Source organism: Onychostoma macrolepis, chromosome 12 (assembly GCF_012432095.1).
Source record: "Onychostoma macrolepis isolate SWU-2019 chromosome 12, ASM1243209v1, whole genome shotgun sequence".
NCBI lineage: Eukaryota > Metazoa > Chordata > Actinopteri > Cypriniformes > Cyprinidae > Onychostoma > Onychostoma macrolepis.
Window position 1 is genome coordinate 30,060,812 of NC_081166.1, and position 25,004 is coordinate 30,085,815.

General features: G+C 37.3%; 3 protein-coding genes and 1 pseudogene across 4 annotated transcripts in view; all 4 read left to right on the forward strand.

Annotated features, from left to right (window-relative positions):
* Positions 1-441: 441 nt before the first annotated feature.
* gdf2 (growth differentiation factor 2) lies at positions 442-4,734 on the forward strand. Of its 2 annotated transcripts, XM_058792608.1 has the most exons (3): positions 442-837; positions 993-1,832; positions 3,996-4,734. In XM_058792608.1, coding segments are annotated over exons 1-3 (1,188 nt in total). In that variant the 5' UTR covers positions 442-491; the 3' UTR covers positions 3,998-4,734. The 2 variants fall into 2 exon arrangements, with proteins under 2 accessions (XP_058648591.1, XP_058648590.1); XM_058792607.1 differs by lacking the exon at positions 3,996-4,734 and having other exon boundaries at positions 993-3,619.
* Positions 4,735-6,918: 2,184 nt separating this feature from the next.
* Positions 6,919-9,688, forward strand: LOC131550765 (retinol-binding protein 3-like). The gene is given in 2 exon segments (XM_058793139.1): positions 6,919-7,458; positions 7,461-9,688. Coding segments are annotated over 2 exon segments (2,751 nt in total). The 5' UTR covers positions 6,919-6,935.
* A 1,257-nt stretch (positions 9,689-10,945) lies between these two features.
* LOC131550497 (retinol-binding protein 3-like) lies at positions 10,946-14,578 on the forward strand (annotated as a pseudogene).
* Positions 14,579-17,354: 2,776 nt separating this feature from the next.
* antxr1c (ANTXR cell adhesion molecule 1c) overlaps positions 17,355-25,004 on the forward strand; it is a 32,234-nt gene continuing 24,584 nt past the window's right edge. The window contains exon 1 of the mRNA XM_058794081.1: positions 17,355-18,008. Within this exon, the coding sequence (XP_058650064.1) occupies positions 17,863-18,008 (146 nt within the window). The 5' untranslated portion in view covers positions 17,355-17,862. The remainder of the gene's footprint in view (positions 18,009-25,004) is intronic.

A 25,004-nucleotide genomic window follows, 5' to 3' on the forward strand; every position in this document is an offset into this window, starting at 1 on the left:
GCAAAGTTCAACTCATTAACCCTTGCACAACCAGATTCCAGCTTTTGAGGTTTAGTGGGTGGTTGACTGAATAAAAATGAAAGGAAACACTGGAATCTAAAATGTTAATATTTATCATAGCTGAGGCTGATTAGTTGAAGCATCTTAAATACACACACAAACATACGATGGAGTTGCTTTTGTAAGAACAGCCTGAAGTCTGACCCTGTAAATAAGGGTTGTTAAATCTCGCTCATTAGTTTTCATAAGTCTGTTCCCAAAGTGTTTACAGAGCCCTCATTAACTACAAGCTTCCTCCAGATAACTACGACATCAGTGTCAAAGATAAGAATAGCTATGCTACTATTTTGGTTTCCAGAGAGTGTGGGGCATGGGAGTGAACCTGAGGTTCACTTGAGGAACCCCGATTTCAAAGGATCGTCCACAAACGAAAGTCAGATGTAAAACTTGCAGCGGAAAGTCACCTATCCATTTTTAGAAACTAAACGAAGATGCAGGGTTTGCGATATTTGCTCCTCCTGATGTCCATCAATTTTGCTACTTCGGGTGGGCTTTGCGAGGGGAAATCTTTAGGCGAAATCGCCCGTTTGGAAGATGCAATGTTCATTCAGGGAGAAGAGCAAAACCTTGAGATAGAAAGTGACTTTAACTCCAAACTGGAGAACTATTTGGGCTTCATGAAGGAGGATTTTTTAAGGAAGCTGAATTTATCAGGCGTGCCGCAAGAACACCGAAAGGTTCAGCCTCCTCAGTTCATGATCGAGCTCTATAATAAATATGCTTCTGACAAGACTTCCATCCCTCGGTCGGATGTCATCCGAAGCTTCGTCATACAGGGTAAGTACATAAAGAAAGCTCACGATCTCTGACGCAGATGCATTCGATTCTGAGAAGACGAGGAGAAGCATTCACCTTCTCCATACCAATAACGAGGTTTTTGGCTTGTTTATTAATGAAACGGTTTATTAATCTCTATTTCATGTTCTCTGCAGATGTTATTTATTCCATTAGACAGGGCAACAAAACACAACACAGACTGCTATTCAACGTTTCCATCCCAAATCACGAAGAGATCACATCAGTCCAGCTGAGGCTGTTCACTCTCTGGGAAAGGAGTAAAATCAGCTGCGCTGATCTGTTCGCTTCCATCAATGTTTATGATGTAGATTATGAGCAGAGCGCAAACATTTTAAATCTTCTGGATGGGAGAGACGTAACCGAGGGCAAAAACACATGGGAGGCTTTTGACGTGAGCAGGGCTGTCCGGAGCTGGCAGGAATCTGGACGCGGGGCCGGCGAACTCGAGGTGGACATCGAACAAGGCTGTGAAGCCCTGGACATAAGCCTGGCTTTAGAGCACAACAGCTCGGCGGTCTTAATAGTTTTTTCCGATGATCTTGGGAACAGAAAGGGGGAGTCGATGAAAGAGGTAAAGGAGATGCTTCTTCATGAGAAGGAGCGGGTATTTTCGGACGATCACGTTCCTGTGAACCAGCACCTCAGGAGAAAGAGGAAAGCGACAAACAATTACTGTCGGAGAACTTCTCTGAAGGTGAACTTCAAAGACATCGGATGGGACAAATGGATCGTGGCGCCGCCCGAGTACGATGCTTATGAGTGCAAAGGTGTGTGTTATTTCCCCCTCACAGATGATGTAACCCCCTCCAAACATGCAATCATCCAAACTCTGGTTAACTTGAGCAATCCCAAAAAGGCAAACATGGCATGTTGCGTCCCAACCAAGCTGGATCCGATTGCAGTTATGTATCAAGAAAAGGGTGTCATTACGGTCCGACATCTCTATGAGGAGATGAAAGTAGCAAAGTGTGGATGTAGGTAGTTTTGCTTGCTTATCCATGCATCTGTATAAAACATCTTTGCAACAGCATTTGTTTTATCGTTCTGATTCGCAGTGTTGGGAAGGTTACTAATAAGTTACAGATTACAAGGTACCCTGTTTAAAACTATTGCAGTTACCTTATTAAAGTAATGTAACTGATTACATTTGATTACTTTTCTAAAATTTCTACAATGTAAAAAGTGATAAGTTGACTTAACTTAAAAAAATTGAGGAACCCGTTGCCTTAAAATTTTTAAGTAAATGATAATTAAAAAAAATAAGTTAATTGAATTAAGTTCACTTAACTTTTTTTTTTTAATTATTATGTACTTAATAATTTAAGTACATAATAGTACATAATGTTTTAAAACATTTAAAGCAGACAGGGTTAACCTTACAGTAGCACTCAACACTGATTACTATCAAGACTGTCAAAATCCTTTATCACTTGAATTAAGATTATAATAATTTAATTTTACTTTTTTTAACTGCCTACACACATTTTCAAAACTTGTCACACAAATCCAAGAATTGCACACAAAATGCAAAATGCCTCGCATCTCTTGCATTCAAAATATCACAAACACATCTCAAAACCAAACACCTTTGCCATAATATTAATCCCTATTAGTTACATAGAGAACTGTGTGTTGTGTTTTGCAAAAAGTGTTTTATGAAATTGAAAACTGAGTCAAAAGCTTAGAATTAGTGTCTGGTTTTGCAGATTTGGTGTGTTTCTGCTGTTTGAGTGACAGCTTTCAGAAACTGTGTGACAAGGAAAGATTTTGTGTGGAATCAGCTGAAGAAGAAAAAAACTGTAAAGCACAGCCACCACAAAAACAGACTTTAGCACCTCTTCTTGTTTTGAGATCATTCTGAGGTAAAATACAGATTTAAAATGATAAGATATAGTTTCATAGTTATGATACTCTTTTTGAAATCAAATCTTTGCATAGCTACGACAAGAAACACTGGCATCGAACAATGCTTTGGAAAAAAACGGTTCATCTTAAAAAATAAATCATATACATAAACACAAATAGGAAATAAAACAGTTATCAAATAATCATGTGTCCTATTCTGTGTACTAAACTCCAGTCAATGCAAATTGGGAAAGAAATCAATTAAGTGCGTGTGTGTGTGTGTGTACTGGTTTTTGTGGTTTACGGGGACAAAATTTGTATAATAACATGGGTATGACAGAGGTATTACAATTTGAAGGTGGTTTATGAGGACGCTGCCTATGTCCCGTAAAACAAAACGCTTAAAAAACATACTAAATGGTGTTTTTTTTTAATCTAAAAATGCCTGTAGTCTCCTGTAAGGGGTAGGTTTAGGTGTAGGGTTGGTGTAGGACAATAGCACATACAGTAAGTACAGTATAAAAACCATTACGCCTGGAGAGTCCCCGTAAACCACTAAAACAAACATGTGTGTGTGTGTGTGTGTGTGTGTGTGTGTGTAAATATTCAGATGTAATCCCCTCTGTAATAAGTAACTAATTTAATTACACAACTGTAACCAATTACAGTTACATTTATTTTATATTTAAATTACGTAATTCCGTTACATGTAACTTTACTCCCCAACATTACCCATTTGTGAAATACACTCTTAAAAATAAATGCTCTAAAGGGGGGTTGTTGCAATGCAACAGAACCATTTTGGGTTCCCCAAAGAACCTTTCAGTGAACAGTTTTAAAAGAACTGTTTTATCCTTATTGTGAAGAACATTTTAATAATCCGAAAAAGCTTTTTTTCGATGGCATCGATGCTTCCGTGAAGAACCTTTAACATCCATGAAACCTTTCCATTGCACAAAAGATTTCTTCAGATTAATAAAATGTTCTTCACACTAAAAATAAATGGTTCTTTTAAGAACTGATCACTGAAAGGTTCTTTGGGGAACTAAAAAATGGTTCTTTTATGGCATCGCTGCAAAAACAAAATATATATATATATGTATAAAGTAACTTTTGTTGAATGGAAAGGTTCCTTGATGTTAAAGGTTTTTCCATAAATGACAATAAAGACCCTTTTTAAGGGTGTAGTTATTATATTAAGCAAAATTTAAAATTATGGGGTTTTGGTTAAAGTCAGCTTCCCTAACTTGATTCAAATGGTTTTGTGTTTTCATTTCATGTATGTCGACTAGGATATACCCCGGGACACAGGGGCGTTTCTAGGATTTATCAGCATCTGGGACATCAGATATTCCCTCCCAAGGATTTTTGTTTTACATTTTAATACAGAAACATGCTCTCCACAAGTATGCAGAAACAGATGTCAATGCTTGGCCAAGCGTGCGTTGTACATACTAGCAAGAAACCTCAAGAGGGCAATAGAGTAACGGCCCTAAATGCTTGTGCCATTAAACAGGATGAGGTATTGTTCAGGTAGACTGCTATAAATATGATTATAAATCCAACCTGCTCAGCAAACATTGCAATGAAATTCAATGCAATCTCAAATGCAATGAGAGTCATTTCAGGTCCACATCTATGACAACAGTTTCCAAGCATTTTAAAATCACATCTAGGGTCACTAGATAAACTTAAATCTAGTTCTTCAGTAATTAAGCATTGTAAAAAGATAACATGGATGGTTCATAATGAGACTTTTGCCAGGGCCAATGCCCCTGTCCCTCCCCTAAACTGGCCTATTCTGGGTCAAAAATATTTAGGGAAATGCTTGTATAATTTACGTCTTTACGCAATACCTCCCACCAGTTCCAGACCAAAACATTCAGGATTGAAAACATTGATCCATAAAACGCTGCCCCTAGCGACTCCCATGAATATAACTTATCAATGTATTCGTTCTTCCTATATTATTGTGCTTACATACAGAAAAATAAGGGTCTAGAATTGTACATTTTGGGGTACAACAGAGCAGTACCCTTAAAAGGACATCTCTGTACCTTTTTTACCCCTAATATTAGTACCTTAAGGGTACGTATTACTACTCTAAGGTACTAATATGTACCTATTAGGGGTAAAAAAGGTACAAAGATGTCCTTTTAAGGGTACTGCTCCAGGGACAAGCTGTTGTACCCCAAAAGGTACAATTTTAAACTCCTTTTATTTTCCAACAGATTATTACATTTTTTTTTTTCATTTATCAATTTTTTTTTTCCTCACAAAAAGAAATGCGTATATAATCCATTGTTTTTGCTTTTGTATTTCTAGCATATATTTATTTACATGCATTTTATTAATTTATAAATGTTTTATATTTTATCAATAAAAATGCATCAAAGCCATTTCAGTTCGGGCTCAACTAAACTCATTTTAATAAAGGCCTGCTCATTGTGATGTGGCTCATTTCAGTCAGGCAAAGCAATTCAAAGCTTTCAGATGGTGCTGACTAGAAAATGTGTACTACCCTAAAGGCAACGTTTGAAACATTCGTACGATGTTAAGTTGCATGATCCTCAAACAATAAACAATATCTACCCTTGTAATGTATGAGGGCACAAACGTCATAGCATTTTAATTTTTGCATTGTTCATTTTCACATCATTTGTTTTAAAAATAAAAAAAAACAGCCGTTTTCTAGATCATAAACAACTCAGGGACAGGTCATGCAAACCTGTTTCTATGTCCAGCTTACAAACATTTCCTCACATCAGATGCACTGGACAAAACTCCAGCCATCTTAAAAAGAGATTGTCAATCCCTGATTGGCCACATGGAATCAGCAGATAGAATTGCATAAGACCCTGAGCATTAAAAGATAAAGCAAGATTAACAGTGCAGCACCAATTAGTGTAGAGTGAATGTGGAGTTATATAATTCCATCCTGTAAAAGTGGCCAGGGCCTCTAAATTCACACTAATGCTAGAAAAGAATGGAGGGAGAAAATCTATAAGCAGATTTTTAAAAACAACAATGACTGTTCTGCCTTTGAATAACACACAGTTTTTGCCAAAGAGTGAATAAATGATCTTATTTCAGAAAAATAGTATAATGCATTGAATATTATACAATCAAATCCATATACAGTTACTGCACCAAATTGTCAATGTAAGAAATCTATGTTACGGTTTCATGTAATGAGGCCAGCCAAGTGCATCTTAGTGTTCATTAAATGGATAACTGATAACCTGTGTAATAATGTCATTAGCCTGACCCAGACGTTACCTTTGAAAGCTTGACCTTATTTTCCTCATGCTGTGACGATAGGGCTGTGAGGACCGTAATCCAAAGAGAATATATTTGACTCTTTTTAATGTTTTATTACTTAAAATTAGTGCTGGGCAACGATTAATCGCATCCAAAATACAAGTTTTTGTGTACATAATATATGTGTGTGTACTGTGTATATTTATTACACACACATGCATGTACTGTATATATTTAAGAAAAATATGTTGTGTTTATATATTAAATATATTTATATGCAATATCAATTATATGAATATAAATATATGCTTGTTTATACATGTAAATATTTTCCAAATATATACTGTACGTGTGTGTCTTTATGTATGCATAATAAATATACACAGTACACACGCATATATTATATAGACAAAAACTATTATTTTGGATGCGATTAATCGCGATTAATCGTTTGACAGCACTACAAAATGTTTTCAGCAAAACTAAATTGGTCAAAAACATTGACTAGTTAATTGTGGAACAAAGGCTAAACTTTCCTATCAATATACAGTACTTAAGCATTATGTCTTATGATTCACTTTCCTTACAAACGAACATCTTGTTTTTACCCAAAAATTCATATAAATATCATCTCATGTCATTACAAAACTGTTTTTGTCCATACAATTAAAGTCAATGGGGTCCAAAACAATACTGGAACGATTGATTTTCATTGTGCGGACAAAAGAAGAAAAAAAAACCTACTCCTTAAAGTCACGATGAAGCTGTGTATTTAGAGATTTGATATCCTCTCCAACATTTTCAATTATTGATTTTTATCTGTGATTGCATTGCTGATGCACTTCAGATAATGCGATTAAAGGTTTATTCAGAGCAAAAGCCTCTTATGCGGTTGCTGTTGTCAAAAACCTAGTAGAGAAAACAGAGTCCCGTTTAACAAAGGACCTCTTCACCAAACTAATGGACAAAAGATGGCAGGGACTGTAAGAGTTTTTGCTCTGATCATAGTCGCTTGTCAGGTCCTGCTCGTCGATGCATCATTTCAGCCTGCACTTGTCTTGGACATGGCTAAAATTCTGCTCGAAAACTACTGCTTCCCAGAGAATCTAGTTGGCATGCAGGAGGCAATACAACAAGCCATAAACAGCGGAGAGATCCTACAGATCTCTGATCGGAAAACACTGGCAGCTGTACTGACTGCCGGCGTTCAAGGTGCACTCAATGACCCCAGACTGACCGTGTCTTACGAGCCTAATTATACTCCGATCACGCCACCTGCACTTCAGTCGCTGCCCACGGAACAGCTGATACGGCTAATCAGGAATACTGTTAAACTGGAGCTGATGGATAACAACGTCGGTTACCTGAGGATTGACCGTATTATAGGTCAGGAGACTGCGGCAAAATTGGGACGCCTCGTTCACGACAACATCTGGAAGAAGGTTGCCCATACATCAGCAATGATCTTTGATCTGCGTTTTAGCACAGCAGGAGAGATCTCGGTGTGCCGTACATTATTTCATATTTTTCTGACCCTGAACCACTTTTGCACATAGACACAATCTATGAACGACCCACCAATACTACAAAGGAGTTATGGACAATGCCGAATCTCTTGGGTGAACGATATGGGAAAAGAAAAGAGCTGATTGTTTTAATCAGCAAGCGCACCACGGGCGCAGCAGAAGCTGTTGCCTACATCTTAAAACATCTAAAAAGAGCCATCGTTGTTGGAGAAAAGTCGGCCGGTGGGTCGGTTAATGTTGAAAAGTTGAGGGTTGGGGATTCTGGGTTTTATATTACGGTCCCTGTTGCTAGATCTGTGAACCCCGTCACAGGAGAGAGTTGGGAGGTGACTGGGGTGTCTCCATCCGTTAACATCAACCCAAAGGAAGGAATCGCAAAAGCCAAATCCCTCATCGCTGTCAGGAAATCAATACTGAAAGCGGTTCAAAGAGTGTCAGATATTATTAAACGATTTTATGCATTTAAAGATAAAATCCCAGCTTTGCTAAATCATTTTGCTAAAACTGATTTTTTCACAGTGATTTCTGAAGAGGATTTGGCAGCAAAACTTAATTATGAGCTGCAGTCCGTGTTTGAAGACCCTCGTTTAAATATCAAGACTTTGCAAGGATCGTCCGACAAGGGGCAAGAACCGGATACAACCCCGACCACCCCTTCATCTTTTGATAATCCATTATTCAAGTTGGAAATTCTATCAGGAAACATTGGATTTCTGCGTTTTGACAGATTCCCGTCACCTACAGTTTTGATAGAACTAGAGGATCGAATCAAAAAGAAGGTCTGGCAACCAGTCAAAGACACAGAAGACCTGATAATCGATCTGCGCTATAACACCGGTGGATCCACCGAGGCCTTGCCCATTCTGCTTTCCTACATGTTCGACGCCTCATCAAATACCCACCTCTTTTCAATCTACGACAGCATCCAGAACGAGACCGTCGATTTTCACACCCTCCGTAACATCAGTGGGCCTTCCTATGGTTCCAGAAAGGGTATTTATGTTTTGACAAGCTATTACACAGCTGAAGCTGGAGAGGAGTTCGCTTACCTGATGCAGTCCTTGCACCGAGGCACTGTTGTAGGGGAAATCACTTCTGGAACGCTCCTTCACTCCAGGACTTTTCCAGTTGAAGAAACAAGCCTTGGCATTACCGTCCCCATCATAAATTTTATCGATATACATGGGGAATGCTGGCTTGGAGGCGGAGTAGTTCCTGATGCCATCGTGCTTGCTGAAGATGCAGTCGAGCGAGCTCATGAAATCATTGCATTTCACAAGGATATTCCAGCTTTGGTGCAAGAAGCTGGAGATCTCTTGGAAAAACATTACACTGTACCTGAGGTTGCAGCTAAAGTGAGTGGACTGTTACAGTCCAAGCTAACCGAAGGACTTTATCGCTCAGTTGTTGAATATGAATCTCTTGCATCTCAACTCACCGCAGACCTCCAAGAGACCTCGGGTGATCACAGACTGCACATTTTTAACTGTGAAATTGAACCAGAATCCCTTCACAATGTTCCCAAAATCCCTTCTCCTGAAGAGGTGGGGTTCATCATTGATGCCTTATTCAAAGTAGAGGTATTGCCTGGAAATATTGGCTATTTGAGATTCGACATGATGGAAGACATAAATGTTCTGCGAGCAATTGGTCCCAAGCTCGTCGAAGTTGTATGGAACAAGCTGGTGAACACAGACATGCTCATAATTGATCTGAGATATAACACAGGTGGCTATTCCACGGCTATTCCACTGCTTTGCACCTATTTCTTTGATGCACAACCCTTGAAACACCTTTACACTATTTTTGACCACTCCAAAGGAAATGCAACAAAGGTTATGACCCTTCCTGAAGTGCTTGGACAAAGGTACGGCTCTCAGAAAGACATCTATATCCTGACGAGTCACATAACTGGATCAGCCGCTGAAGCGTTCACTAGAACAATGAAAGACCTGAAAAGGGCCACTGTTATTGGAGAGCCCACTATTGGAGGTGCCCTCTCAAGTGGAACGTACCAAATTGGGAATAGCATCCTGTATGCTTCCATTCCCAACCGAGCAGTTTTGAGTGCCGTTACTGGAAAAGCATGGAGTGTGTCTGGTGTTGAGCCACATATTGCAGCTCAAGCAAGTGACGCACTTAATGTTGCCCAGAAAATAATTAGCGCAAAGCACCAAAAGAAAAAATCAGGGAAATAGTACTATAAGCCTCATTATTCATCTCTTTTCACAGTAAAACTTCATGAACAAAAGAACAATTTAAACAAAATAATAGAAATAAAATTAATAACAGAAATTAATGTTTTATGTCTGGCATGTTTATGTAATTGTTTAGCAATAATTATTTTTGAAAATGAAAAATGTGCTTTTGATGCTGTGCTCGTTTGCATACTCAAACTATTGTAACATGCTAATAGAATAAAATAAGATAGAAGACATCAGTAAATGTTCCTTTTACCTTTTTCTGCTGTAGCCACTAAAATTACACTGTAAAAAAAAAAAAGTTTAGCCAACTTAAAATTTTAAGGCAACCAGCTTCAGCAGATTTTTGAGTTTGCTCAACTTATTTTTGTGGGAGATTCTCAATTTTTTGTTGTATAAACTTAAAATGATAAGTTGAGAAAACTCAAAAATCTGCTGAAGCTGGTTGCCTTAAAATTTTAAGTTGGCTAAACTTTTTTTTTTTACAGTGTAGAACAAAGGGTTATTAGATACACATAATTATTTTTCCCTCACTACAGCATATTTAAGAAAAACTATTAAAAAAGAAATACAAATAAATAGCAGTCATTTATCAAAGTGCAAAAAGATGCCTTGATATAAGTGCTAGACATTTACAGTACATTTTTGTAACATACACTACCAGTCAAAAGGTTTTGAACAGTAAGATTTTTAACGATTTTTGAAGAATTCTCTTCTGATCACCAAGCTTGCATGTATACAGCAAAAGCAGTAATACTGTGAAATATTTTTACTATTTAAAATTACTACTTTCTATTTGAATATATTTTAAAATGTAATTTATTCCTGTGATCAAAGCTGAATTTTTAGCATCATGACTCCAGTCACATGATCCTTCAGAAATCATTCTAGTATTTCTAATATGCTGATTTGCTGTTCAAGAAACATTTTTTATTTTTATTATTATTATCAATATGTAAACCAGTTGAGTACATTTTTTCAGAATTCTCTGATGAATAGAAAGATCCAAAGATCAGCATTTATCTGAAATAAAAAAACTTTTGTAACATTATATAATATACAATTCAAAAGCTTGGAGTTGGTATAATTCTTTTTTTTCGTTTCTGGTGGGGGTTGAGGGGATATATAATATTATATAAATTAATACTTTTATTTACCAAGGATGCATTAAATTGATCAAAAGTGATGATAAAGACATTTATAATGTTACAAAAGATCTCTATTTCAGATAAATGCTGTTCTTCTGAACTTTCTATTCATCAAAGAAACCTGAAAAGGTCTACTCAGCAGTTTTCAACATAATAATAATAATAACAATATTAGAATGATTTCTGAAGGATCATGTGACTGGAGTAATGATACTAAAATTCAGCTTTGAAATCACAGGAATAAATTACATTTTAAAATATATTCAAATACAAAACAGTTATTTTTTAATTTAGTATTTTTTGGATCAAATAAATGCAGGCTTGGTGAGCAGAAGAGACATCTTTAAAAAAACATAATAAATCTTACCGCTCAAAAGCTTTTGACTGGTAGTGTATGTAACATACATATTTAGCTTGTTATTGTCTAACTGAGGAACTTTGGCTAATGAGATTAAGGTTTTATTGTGAGGAAAAGCTTCTTATGCGCGTGTTAACAGAAACCTGACGGACGAAGCAGACTCAGTCGACAAGCCTCCCCGCAGAAGGACAGTTCAGCTGCGCCATATATTTAGCAGCAATCCAAAACAGAACAAAATGCCTCAAGCTCTACTTCTACTAGCATCGCTGCTGATCTTCAGCAATGTGGCTCACTGTGATTTCTCTCCTACAATTATTGCGGATATGGCAAAAATTCTGATGGACAACTACTGCTCACCAGAGAAACTCTCCGGCATGGAAGAGGCAATTGACGCTGCAAGCAGTAACACGGAGATCCTCAGCATTTCAGATCCTGCCTCCCTTGCCATTGTTCTGACTGATGGGGTTAAACAAACTCTTTTTGATTCCAGAGTGCAAGTCACATACGAGCCAGGTTTCGTACCTGTACAACCCCCAGCCATGCCTGACATCCCACCAGAGCAGCTGGCCGAAATGATCAAAGGCACAGTCAAAGTTGAGGTCCTGGATGATAACATTGGCTACTTGAAGATCCAACACATCATTGGAGAGGATATGGCTCAGAAAGTCGGGCCTGTTTTGCTGGAATACATCTGGGACAAAATCCTCCCAACATCCGCCATGATTCTTGACTTCCGCAGTGCAGTCTCTGGTGAGCTGTCTGGAATCCCATACATCGTGTCCTACTACACCGATCCTGAGCCTCTTATCCACATTGATTCTGTGTATGATCGCACCTCCGATGTCACCATAGAGCTGTGGTCCATGCCGACCCTATTGGGAAAGAGGTATGGCACCTCCAAACCCTTGATCATTCTGACAAGCAAGAATACTCTCGGGATTGCAGAAGATGTTGCATATTGCCTTAAAAACCTTAAAAGGGCCACCATCGTTGGGGAGAACACAGCTGGGGGAAGTATAAAAATCAACAAAATCAAGGTGGGTGACACTGACTTCTATGTGACTGTGCCAGTTGTTAAGTCTATTAACCCCATCACTGGCAAGAGCTGGGAGGTCAGTGGAGTGGCACCAGATGTTGAAGTTGCTGCAGAAGATGCCTTTGACGCTGCAATTGCAATCATTAAACTCCGTGCTGAAATCCCAGGGTTGGTTCAAGCGGCAGCCACACTGGTTGCAGACAACTATGCATTTTCGAGCATCGGGGACGATGTTGCTGAAAAGCTGGGAGCTATTGCGTCTAGTGGGGAATACAACCTTGATCTCCACAAAGGAAGAACTGGAAGCAAAGCTCTCTGCTGACCTCCTAAAACTGTCAGGAGACAAGTGTCTGAAGGCCACCAGCAATATCCCTGCACTTCCTCCAAATGTAAGTCATAAAATCTTAGATATATAACGATACATTGGTTGCTGAGGCAAAATTATAAATGAAACTGTCCTTTAAATTCCAGATTCCCACACCTGAGATGTTCATTGAGCTCATCAAAGTTTCATTCCACACTGATATATTTGAAAACAACATTGGTTACCTTCGCTTTGACATGTTTGGAGATTTTGAACATGTTGCTAAGATCATTGCGGAGCACGTCTGGAATAAAGTGGTTGACACTGTCGCGCTGATCGTTGATTTGAGGTGATTATTCTATTGGATATGTGTTTGTCACTCTAATATGTGCAAATTCCATTTAGTCCATAATGTGATATGACCATCTATATTTTTAGGAACAATGTCGGTGGGTCCACCTCCTCCATTGCTGGCTTTTGCTCATACTTCTTCGACGATGACAAGCAGATTGTGCTGGACCACGTGTACGACAGACCCTCCAATACCACAAGAGATCTTCTGACCCTTACACAACTTACAGGTACATTACTAAAATTCATATTTTTGTCACTATTATTCCTTACATGTTTAGCATTTTACTTTAGATTGTTTGATCTATACACTGTAAAAAGTGATAAGTTGACTTAACCTAAAAAAATTGAGGAAACCCATTGCCTTAAAATTTTTAAGTAAATGATCATTTAAAAAAAAAAAAGTTAATTGAATTGTCAAGTTTTTTTTTAGATTATTATGTACTTAATAATTTTAAGGCAACGGGTTTCCTAAATTTTTTTAAGTTAAGTCAACTTATCACTTTTTACAGTGTACCCAAAAAGTGCAGTGTCCTATATATTTGTGTCATATATTTGGTGGCAAAAATGATTAAAACCTGAACAAACTGAGACTAAATCCAGAAGAACTGTGTCTCCAAGACGCTTCAAGAAACATACCTGCAAAGCTACAGCACTGTTTTAAGCGCTTGTGTAAAAATGCTGTAAAATGAGGATGCTGTCAAAAATAATGTCATAAATAGATTTTCTTGATCAATTAACTTCTATTAACTCTATGAAATCAACATTTGTTGTGAGCATCCTTTGTGTTTAAAGCAGCTTTTGTCCTCGCTGCACTCGAGCAGAGTTTCTCAGGAGCTTCGCAGGTAGCTTTCTTGAAGCAGAGACACGGTTCTTCTGGATTTAGTCTGTCTCAGTTTGTTCTGTTTCTTCATGCCGTTCCAGACAGACTGATGATGATCAGATCAGATCTCTGTGTGGAGAGTATTAATGGCAAAATGAATGTTTGGAAAGATATTTCCTACTGACACATACAGCAAAAGATAGAAATAACTAACTTAAATCAATTTTTTTTTGCTGCTGAAAATACTGTGTTCTAATCATTTTGGCCACCACTGTACAATACTGCAAATTAACTGTGCATTTCTACTCTTTATAGGCAAGAGATACGGCAGCAAGAAGAGTGTGATAGTCCTCACCAGTGGTGTGACCGCTGGTGCCGCTGAGGAGTTTGTTTTTATCATGAAGAGGCTGGGACGTGCAATGATTATCGGTGAGACAACACATGGAGGTTGTCACCCCCCAGAGACCTTCAGTGTTGGCGAAAGCAACATCTTTCTGTCTGTTCCAATCAGCCATTCGGACACTGCTCAGGGCCCTGCCTGGGAGGGTGCGGGCATTGCCCCTCATATTCCAGTGCCCGCTGATGCCGCCCTCGACTCAGCAAAAAGCATCCTCAATAAGCATTTTTCTGGCCAAAAATAAGTTGTTCTTCTAGGCCTGATATGGAAGCCAAATGATATTGCAAATTAGTTATTTAGAAGGATGACATGTTGTGAAAATGCTGTCGTAATCTGTGTAGATCTTTAAGGTAATGTACCTTTTCTATTCCTTTTCTTTTTTTCTGTATTATTTCTAACCCAAAGCATGCATTCTCTTCAGAACACTTGGTGGAGGAGAATGCATTCAATGCTCTCAAAGTGATATTCAGATTAGACCTGTTCTGAACTTGGTTCTTTGTGAACTACTTTCCTTTGTGCAGATTAAAATTTGTTTAACAAACTGAAAAAATTGTCTTGTTTTAAAAGCAATCTTTTTCAGCATATCTGGGGAAAATTGCAACTTTGGAGTTATATTGAAACCAAATGATAAAACGTAATAAAAACCACATGTGCTTTAAAGATTAAATCTAAAATTCCTTAGAACTGAGGTAAAACGGGTTTACCAAACATAAACCAATTCCAGACATACTTATGTATCAGCCTCTTGTGATTTTTCCTGATTATTTTGATCAGATTATTTACCTCTTATCCGCTTGTGATCTCAACAAAAATCACAGTTATACACACTCGCCCACACAGTGAAAACAATGTTCATATTTGGTAAGTCAAAAATCCACTTTTTGCTCACTTGAGATCATTACAAAACTATTTGTTAACTACACTGTTTCTTTCAGCAATTAGCAGCAAAGAACCAGAAGATGGCAGCACATCTTCTCTATCAGTTATGGCCAAAGTAGGCCGTCAAACACATCCGCAGCCATACTAAAATTGCAATTATGTAGCACCTGTTGACAACAGATTTTACTGAATGATAAATAATATCCTCAGTACACTAATGGCACGTGTCAAAGGTAAAGGTCCAGCAATAAAAATGCACTGCCTTATAAGCTTTGTGTTCCTTCATGATAAACGACCAGTTGTTGTTGCTGGTTATAAGTTAGGTATGTTTTGAGCACATTGTGCTGGTTTTGGTCGGTCAGTCATACGTTGCTCTCCCTTGCGACAATTAAGCATGGTTTTATTATAGTAAAAGTGTTGAGTATTGTCATTGGTATTACCACAGTTTTACTACAAGTACATAAACTATGATTAATTTGTGGTTAACATTGTTGAACTAATAACCATGTTTTATTTGCGGTAAAACCATGGTTAATTTTTGTAAGGGCGACTGGTCAAGACGAGCTAATATCCAACATAACCAATGTCAGTAATATACCAGCATCTAACCTGCTAAATTAAAAATATTGACAATTACCAGCTTTTCTTAAAAAAAAAAAAAAAATGACATTAAGGTTATTTAAGAAATTCATATATGAATTTTAATCATTCGGTCATTTGAGAATCCAGCTGTAATATTTTACAGATGTAAACATAGTTCTGTACAAATTAGCCTATCTATTTACACTTTTTTTGTATTAGTATTACCACAGTATTACCTTGCATTTCAGTTTTAGATGGTGGTGGTGGTGTGGTGTTTCGTTCGTGTTTTATTAACAAATCTTTTACAGTTTTTCTCAATAGATTTGACACATTTCTCCAAACTCAGGCCACTGATCTCAAAACAGTTAACACAGTGACCTAAACGCTTTGTAATTGTCCTAAACAGATTGTACATTTTCATTAATTTCATAGAAATCATAATTTTCTCAAAACACTGTGCACAAAACTCTCAAATGTTTTCACAATAGTTAATACAACCAACTAATACTATTTGTTTTACACAAATCACAAACATTTATGTACCATTTGTCCAAACACAACAAATAAAACTCTGCAATTTGTCATTCTATCAAATGAACATGATATATTTTCGCCTTAATCATACACTCAACACAGAAAATGCAGTTTTCCTAAACATTTACACATGAATCACAATTGCTTTAGAGTAATAATAAAAGGGAAAATATACAAAGACCAAGAACGAATATGCAAATAATAATAAAATCTAAATCAAACTAAAAGCGGGGGGAAGAGGTGCAGGTCTATAAGGTGCTGTAAAAGGTACAGACGAATTTCAAATGAAATCAGAATTTCCCTAATTGACCGTGTTAGAAATCATGGCCTCGTCTTTAGAGGCTACTATGTCAAAACACTTATAAAAAGTTGTATTATGACTGTTGATAGTACAGATTTTTAGTCCTCCTGGGACAACTTCCAGAATAAATTCCAGAATTTAAGTTTGAGATCATTCAGGTGGACAATCAAGATGATTCTGAACGGAACGGCAGCACTGTTGACACGATGGTCCAGAACAACACCACCAGTCTGTACAGTAGAACTCAGTACAGTAGAAAAAGTGCAACACACAAGCACAAATGTTTATCTAGAGTAATTTTTGCTTATTACTATGGTTGAATTGGATCATCGAAAGTCAGCAGCAAAGACATTGGTTAATAAAATGGGATTAAATACACAAAGGATATTTGTGTTATTTAACATTTAATTATAGCAGGTTTGCGTCATATTCTGAGTTTGCATTTCACTGTTTTTATTGATTTTGAGGAACACTGAATCTGTTTTTTTTTTTTTTTTTTTTGCAAGTGATTAATTAATACATGTTCACATTTATTCTAGAACTACAGTAACATCTTACATGGGGACAGGAGAGCTGTCAATCAATAAATGGGCGTATACTGGTTTACTTTTTGAAAAAGTAACTCAAATATTTTCTTGTAAATTAAAAAGTAATGCGTTACTTTGCTAGTTACTTGGAAAAAGTAATCTGATTACATAACCCCCAACACTGACTATATATATATATATATATATATATATATATAGGCTATACACACACACACACACACACACACACTGATATATAAACTAAACATTTTAAATGCATAAAAATAAATATTTTTCTATTCTAGTTTTAAATTTACTTCCTCAACATTAGCAGACAAGCACAAAAAACATCGCAAAGCCCATTTATTTTGCATATCCATAGGAAGGGAGGAAACCTTCAAGGAGCAGGAGAAGAAACTGACCCAAATTTTTTTCTACAAGGGTAGAAATATGACACCAGCTCCTCTTCTGCCAACTCTGAGCCTGGGCTCTTTTCTCAAACGACTCCGTCTTTGCTTTGCACATTAACATCAAATATCAAGCGCTTGAACAAAATACATCTGGCCTTTTAACACGTGGATCTCGCGCAGCAACAGTTCTTCAAGACCCCCAAAACAACAAACCGGCTAGTGTTTTATATAGAGAAAACTAAACAGACACTTTGGAAGTTTTTTTTTTTTTTTTCTCTCTCTGTGGTGTTTTCCCTGGACATCGGCTTTCTGTGCAGTACATTTTGGGAATAGCGCGTTTTCATCTTATCTCAAGCTTGGAGTTACTGTTTTCAGACTGATGCGAGTAAGGACTGCGTCAACATCCGCAAAACTCCTTTGTGTGCATCCTTCCCTCAGGATCTCAGCAACAGCTCTTTTTAGGGGATAATGTGAATGGTCGTCTGCTTTCTTGAGGATTGGTGTTTTTGCGATAAGAAACGATGGCGCGTTCAGTAGTACAAATGTGTCTCGGCGTACTTTTCTTTGGACTTTTGTTGTTCACGCTTCCATCTGCGAGAGCGCAAGAAGATGTGGAGGAGGAGAGATCATGTCAGGGCGCTTTTGACTTGTATTTTGTCCTTGACAAGTAAGTAACTCGTTACAATTCAATCGTTTTGCGCACTGTTTTGTGAACAAAGAATCCCGTCTCTCTCTCTCTCTCTCTCTCTCTAAACTTAAAAGAAAGTCAGTCTAAGTTATTTAATCTTTAGTCTCTTTGCTCTAACAGCTGGTAAACTTTCTGGTATGCAACATAAACCCGTCAATCACATATAAAGGCAACTTGATCTGTATGAAATGCAAATGTTAGGGATGCTTTTGCGGTCTGTCGGCCTGATGTTTTCCACACTGAGAGATACTGGCTGGATAAAGTAGGCCAGTACATTTCCATTCACATCCTCCGTCGTTTCCCCAAGTTTCTCACATTCTGCATCACCAAAATAGATATTCACCAGATGTCTATTGTTTGGTATCACTTGGCTGGGTTCAATTAGAGTTCAAGGAAGTGCGAGAGACAATGCAGCCTATGCCAAACAATACCAATGACTGTTTAACAGAAGTCATCCAGTTTATTTGTATTGTGCCAACTTGTTGTTTTGTGCTGTGTCTGTGTGTAATGATGAGAAGAGGGGTGGTGCATGTGAAGTTTGCTGAATATGCACTTCAGACGGTCACAACTTCATTCCTCTGTGGTTCTCTTTTCCTGCCTCTTATCCTTTACCATTGTTAAACAGACCAAGAAAAGCAACATCCTTTCCCACGATTTGACTGGGAAGATTCTTTACAGGATGTTTAGTCTAATTACACATTTATTTATATAAAACACCTTTTTATATGCACTGTAAAATGATGTGGTCAGTAAGTAAAGGCAACTTATGTTTTTACATGAACTCAACTAAATTGAGGAATTTCAACTTTTTTTTACAAGTTATATGATTAAGTTAATGTTAGTTGGAATAACTTGTGCAACCAAGTTGATTATACTTAAAAAACTAAACTTAAGTTTTAAGTTGAAATAGGTGAAAATTGTGACTTGGGAAAAATGTGAGTTGAACAAAACTGCCTAGTTTGTCTTTACTAACTGTTAGTCTTATGAGACTCACATGCAATGTGTGGGTTGTCTGAAACGGCATTGATCTCATGAGAAAAGGTGTCTCGTATTTATTTGTTTAGATGGGTTAGACTGTTTTAATATTACCTTATTGCTTGATCTGTGAACACGTAGTTCAAGGCCCTTTGAAGAAAGGATAGTGATATTGTTTGACCATGTGTCAGAAGTTCAGCATGTGCAGCTGTCATAAAGAGAAGAAATATTTTAGGTCATACTGGATCAAATTAGCAGTGAAAACATTAGAAACCATCAAATGCACCATAAATCCTGTGTGCTTTATGTCATTTGATTTTCATGTGTCATGCAACATGCTCTGGAACTGATCAGCTGAGTAAAGCTATACAACTCATGCGAGGTCCTTTTCCACCCAGATTTTCTCATGATGTGATGGCAGAAGACATAGCCAACCCAAGCACCCCCCTTTTTCACTTTACAGACTTTGGAAAAACTGACATTTAGTGAAATCGCATGCACATGAACATCTGCAGCCCTTTCAGAACATTACAAGCCTTCAGCTTCAACAATTTAAGTAATTCCCTGTGCATGCATTATTCAGTATTTTTAATCACCGTGCCATTGCGTGCATAGAGGGCAGAGTGTCATTTTTTCTGTATCTGTTTTATCACCAAATAAGCTGAAGTTGAAGTATTGAAGCATCACAAACAACAGCTGTATTGCACAAGAGTGTTTGGCTTCAGGTGCACCATTATTGGACTTCTGAGAAGTTGTTTTCAAGGAATTGGCATGTTTATCTGTCAAAAGGAATTCATCTCACCACAACCTCACAATGAGATTAAAAAAAAAAAATCAGGTACTTGAAATCACTTGGGAAGTAAAGTTTGAACATCTTTAACCTTTAAAAATATTGGGATCTAAAACAATTACCATTGGCCAACACAAATAGACTGACCAGAAGGTTAAAATTGAATATCCTCTTTCTTAAAAGTCAATTTTCTGCATATCATTGTGGAAAGTCCCAGCATATCAGTGGAATATTGGTTATATAAATAGAAAATGTAGGGAAATGTAGGGCTAAAAAAGGCCAGATTATAGAAATGATTACGTAAATTGACCTCAAGATTGTCCTTCAAGCCTGGCATCATTGCTTCCACTTCTGCTTTCATGTGGCCCAAAGGCTGTCTGGGAAGCCGCGGCCTTGGGAAATGATTCAGAACCAGTCTACCAGTTCATGGCCTGCTGTTTAACAAGTGGAATAAAACAAAGAAACTGTCCGTGGGAATGCTTAGTGAGCTATTTGCACTGTACAACTCTGGTGATTTTTGCCGGTGCCATTTTTGAGGTTCTTTTAAAAGAGAACTTACCCAAAAATAAAAATTTGGACATCATTTATTCACCCTCATGTCATTCCAAACCTGACTTGTTTTGAAAAACTAACTTCATATCTTTGGCAAAACTTCTTGTCCATATAATGCATTTCTGTAGCTCAAACAGTAGAGTATTGCATTAGTAACACCAAGGTCATGGTTTGATTCCCAGTGAATGCTTGAATTAAATCAATTAAATTGAATTGAATCAAATCTTCACTTGAAATGCAATGTAAGTCACTTGAGATAAAGGCATCTGCCAAATGCATAAATGAAGGAAAGGCAATAAACTAACATAACATTGGATTCCATTGAAGACCTTGTGTAATGACAATTTTTGGCCAATGCATTTTAAGCTGTCGCTCTGCATCCCTCTGACACAGTCTTTGTCCATAAACAATGTCTGGACACATATTGCGGTCTGATTTACTTCATCTTTATGATTGTTTTGAAAAATCACTCTGTTAATCATAGTTTTGGTTCCACTAACTGTTGTTTAGCTTAAGATAACCCAGGAGTCGAGTCATCTGTTTTAAAACAGCCAGAATAACAGCTTTAGTGTGCCAGTGATTCATAAATGTCAAGCCCTTTTCTGAGAGCCATGTCGAGTTTCTCCCCTAATACACCCAAATTCAGCTTTACCTACCGGTAAAGCTCCTGGAAAAGTTTTAGGAGACATGCATTCCTAGTTAAATGTTATCACACACCACAAATCTCCTTTCTGGATGCAGACCAGAAACTGCTGTGAAGTTTACCCAGGGCGTAAAAAGTATTTGGATATGCAGAAATTTGTGTTCTCAGACCAGCACAGAAACCGAAAGACTAAAATCGAGAAATTCAGAAGCGTAAGCTCAGATTCCCAGCACAGATTTTAAAAAAGGTTAGTGGTTTTTCAGTTGAACTGGAGTGCAGTCATTTATCATCATAGGGATGCATTAACCAAATTGGACAATTGCAATCATTTCTACTTCAGTTATTTTCTTGACACATTTTCATTTTCAGAGCTTTTGAGATTTATTGTAAAAAACGAGAAGAAGCTTTGGCTTTTAAATACCACTCCAACAACCAGCCCCAGCTGTTTGCTAACTTGGCCAGTGAATTAGACCCACTCCCATTCTTTCAACTACTCCTCCTTTTTCCCAAATCATGTCAGCCAACCCAAAGTCTGCAAACATGTATGAGTAAAACGACTGACAGGCAGCGAGTGCCTCTGAAGTGTAATATATAGTATAGTATGTTTTAATAATTCTTCTGTATAGGCATTTTTCTGAAAACATCGACAAAATACAGTAAATTTATTTATTTATTTTCTTTCTTTCTTTCTTTATGGTGATGCTGTCTTGATTTACCCCCGCAACAATGTTTTCTGCTTTTTTAACAAATACACATACTTTATGCCTACACATAGATGCAAAAGATAGTATTTTGTCTAACATTAAGACAAAATTGCTTCTTGCATGTTTTGCGACACTTTCAGAGATAATGACCAGTAAGTAATGCCAAAAACACATTTAGTTTTATCCAAAACAGATGAATGTGAATCTGGAAACATTTTATCACTTTGGGTGTTGTACGTATCACAGAAGTTCACATCACAAGTGCAATGCTGTACCGGGTGCGCTACTGAGCAAGTTTACCACATCAGAAAACCCAAATATATGGAGCTGGTTATATGATTTACAAATCATGAACTACAGAAAAAGTGTTTTGAGGTCTTAGCATAGTATCACACAAGGAACTGTGCAACAACAACAACAAAAAAAAATGGTTTATTAATCAATAATCATAATCATAATTTGCGTGAAAAGGAACAAAGTTGTTGGTGTTTTAGTGCCACTAGTGTTGATTTCAACTGGAAACTGTATAGGTAAGTTTCTGTAGTCTTTCCAATGTGAGCCAGTGTTGTCCAAATATCAGCTGACCTAAAAAAGCAGCAAAATGACTCACAGGAAGCATGTGCTAATTCAATAAAAAATCTCAGTTGTGATTTATTTGCTGTTTACGGAGTCTAGGAATGTCACAAAGACCTCACCACACCTATTTATTTGAATATTTTATGTGTACTATTGCAAAATGCTTTTTAAGGCTGTTTATAAACACTGAGGAGATCGTCCAGACTTGTTCTGGTAAACTGCTCTAGGCCTAGAAGATGTTTGAGGACCCGGAGGAGCCATTAAAACAGCCGTGTCAGGGAAATGTCACCATAATATTCTTACCATGTCTCAGGCATTACAAAGCAGGAAGAAGGGGAGCTAATGCTGACTTCACATAAACCTAAACCGACAGTCACGTTTGCCGGTCTTCTCTGGTCCTCTTTAAACATTATTATTAGCGCCTCACAGGTAACTGCGCTCGACAGCAAAGAGAAGCTTTTTATGAGCTGTGTTTTGGTTTCTGGTTCTGGCAGAAACGCAGATATGAAAAGTCTCGATCTCGAGGGAAGACTGATCTCAGAGCAGATGAGACCTGTAAGAAAGAGCAACACACTTTTCTAATTAGCCCTCTTCCAAATATTACTCCAATGAGTCTTCTCGTCTTGGCTCTTGTTGCATCAAACCGCAATGACTTTCACATGTCTTAACATATGTGCAATTATATACGAAGAGTTGTGTAACTGTAGAAAACATGTGTTTTGGGGGTCATTTAAAAGATGATGTAATTCCTTTCTCTGTGAATTAGGATCATCTTCAGAGTTGAAATCTCGCTGGCTCTATATGGTTTAGTGTAACCCATTAAAATTAGATCAAAGGAGGGCACCGCAACATATTTCATCAAGGATCTCACTTGAGAATAGACCACTTCCTTTCCTAACGCTGTTTGCACAGGTGAGAAATCTGCAAGCTAGGCACCAATCCCATGATTGCTGTTACCTCAAGAAAGTCCTGCTTCCAACACAAACAGCGTCCATTGTGATGTTCAGAAATCTGAAGTTGAAAACTGCGGCAAGCCCTTAGCATGACCTGCATATTCTCGCCAGTGTTCGCCTCTGTGATACTTATGGTCTGTTTTGCAGTTTCAGAGCGTGCTGGCTGTGCGCTGGCCCGTCTTTTGTTGACTGTGTTATAAAAACATCTTCCTCCCACGCCGTTCCAGAAAGAGCTTTTCGAGAGCATTCATCATTCTCCTTCAGGATAAAACAAAGTCATTAGCTTAGCATTTCTCTGAAGGAACACAAACAGCTTTTTTAAAATGGATCATTTTATCAAAAACAATAAAAATCGGTCCATTTGAGTTGTTTTTTCTTGTCTAACAAGGAGAGTTGGGTCAAATAGGTCATAACATGTGCAATAATTGTCAACTTTTACTATGTGTTTTAATATACAGTACCATTCAAAAGATTGGAATAATTTTTATGTTTTTGATAGGTAAAAGTTGCATTGAATGATAAATCTTATCTGCTCGCCAAGGCTGCATTTATTTGATCAAAAATATAGTATAAAACAGTAATATTGTGAAACTGTTTTCCATTTGAATGTTTGAAATGTAATTTATTTAGATTTCTGAAAGATAGTGTGACACTGAAAACTGGAGTAATGATGCTGAAAATGCAGCATATAAATGACATTTTAAAAATATATTAAAAAAGTAAACATTTATTTTAAATAGTCACAATGTTACAGTTTTTACTGTATTTTTAATCAAATAAACGCAGCCTTAGTGCACGATAGAGAGGTCTTTCAAAAGCATGACTGACTGTTGTGCAAGTTTTTTTTGTTTTTTTTTTACATTTCAGCAAAAAATCTAGTAACTAATTTTATTAGTAATTTTATGTTTTCTCCCCTTTGTCTTTATGAAAATGTATTTTTGGTCTGTCCCCATCGCTAGCACGTATTTCTGTATAAGAGCAGATATGCACATTTGATCCGCAAATAAAAACTTTTTTCTTCTTTATGTATTTTTAGATTTGAACTATGTATATAATATATTGTTGAAACACTCTACATTGTGTTACGGTCATATTTCTCCTTTTCTTTAATAGATAACATTACATCGTTATAGTTTCAGGAATTAAACTCTCCAAGGAAAAGTTAAAATGCACCCATTTTATAATTGTATCTTATATTTTGTTAGAGGATGATTGTAGCGTCAACCCCATTACAGTGACTTTGTATAGTAAACATTACGTTTCACAATCTTGAGCACAAGGCTGGTAAATTCAATTTTACCATTTTAACAGGCGTTCAACCTTGTTACCATCAACTGTATGACACAATGCACATCACTGCATCTTGTCAATGGCACCGCTTTCATAGAACAAGCCATTTACTGTTATGTCTGGCTTTCAGACCAAACTTCTTACATCAGCCAGGGAATGCGATTTACACAACGCAGAGCCTATTTCTGTGGCATGTTTCATCAATTAGTCAAACTGACTCAAGCACAGATCAGTTGACTCAATTAGCTCATTTCCCATTTGTCATCCAGAACTAATGAATTACCACAGGTTGCCTCTCAGGGGCAAAGACGGGAAATGACCAGCTGTCATAAAGCGTTTACAGCTGCGCCTCGGGGGGGAAACAATAGGGGACAAAATTAGATGGCTTTGCTAAGTTGAAAGCATTGGTAATTAATCGGAAGAATTCTCAGTTGTATTGATCTGATGCATTAAAAAGCAGAAACATCCCATTTACTGATTGTTTGACCTCTT

Bases quoted from the DNA above. Each gene is read 5' to 3' on its own strand.
- gdf2 (XM_058792607.1), top strand. From the start codon at position 492: ATGCAGGGTTTGCGATATTTGCTCCTCCTGATGTCCATCAATTTTGCT. The intron at 838-992 runs GTAAGTACATAA...TGTTCTCTGCAG, and splicing joins CCGAAGCTTCGTCATACAGG to ATGTTATTTATTCCATTAGA.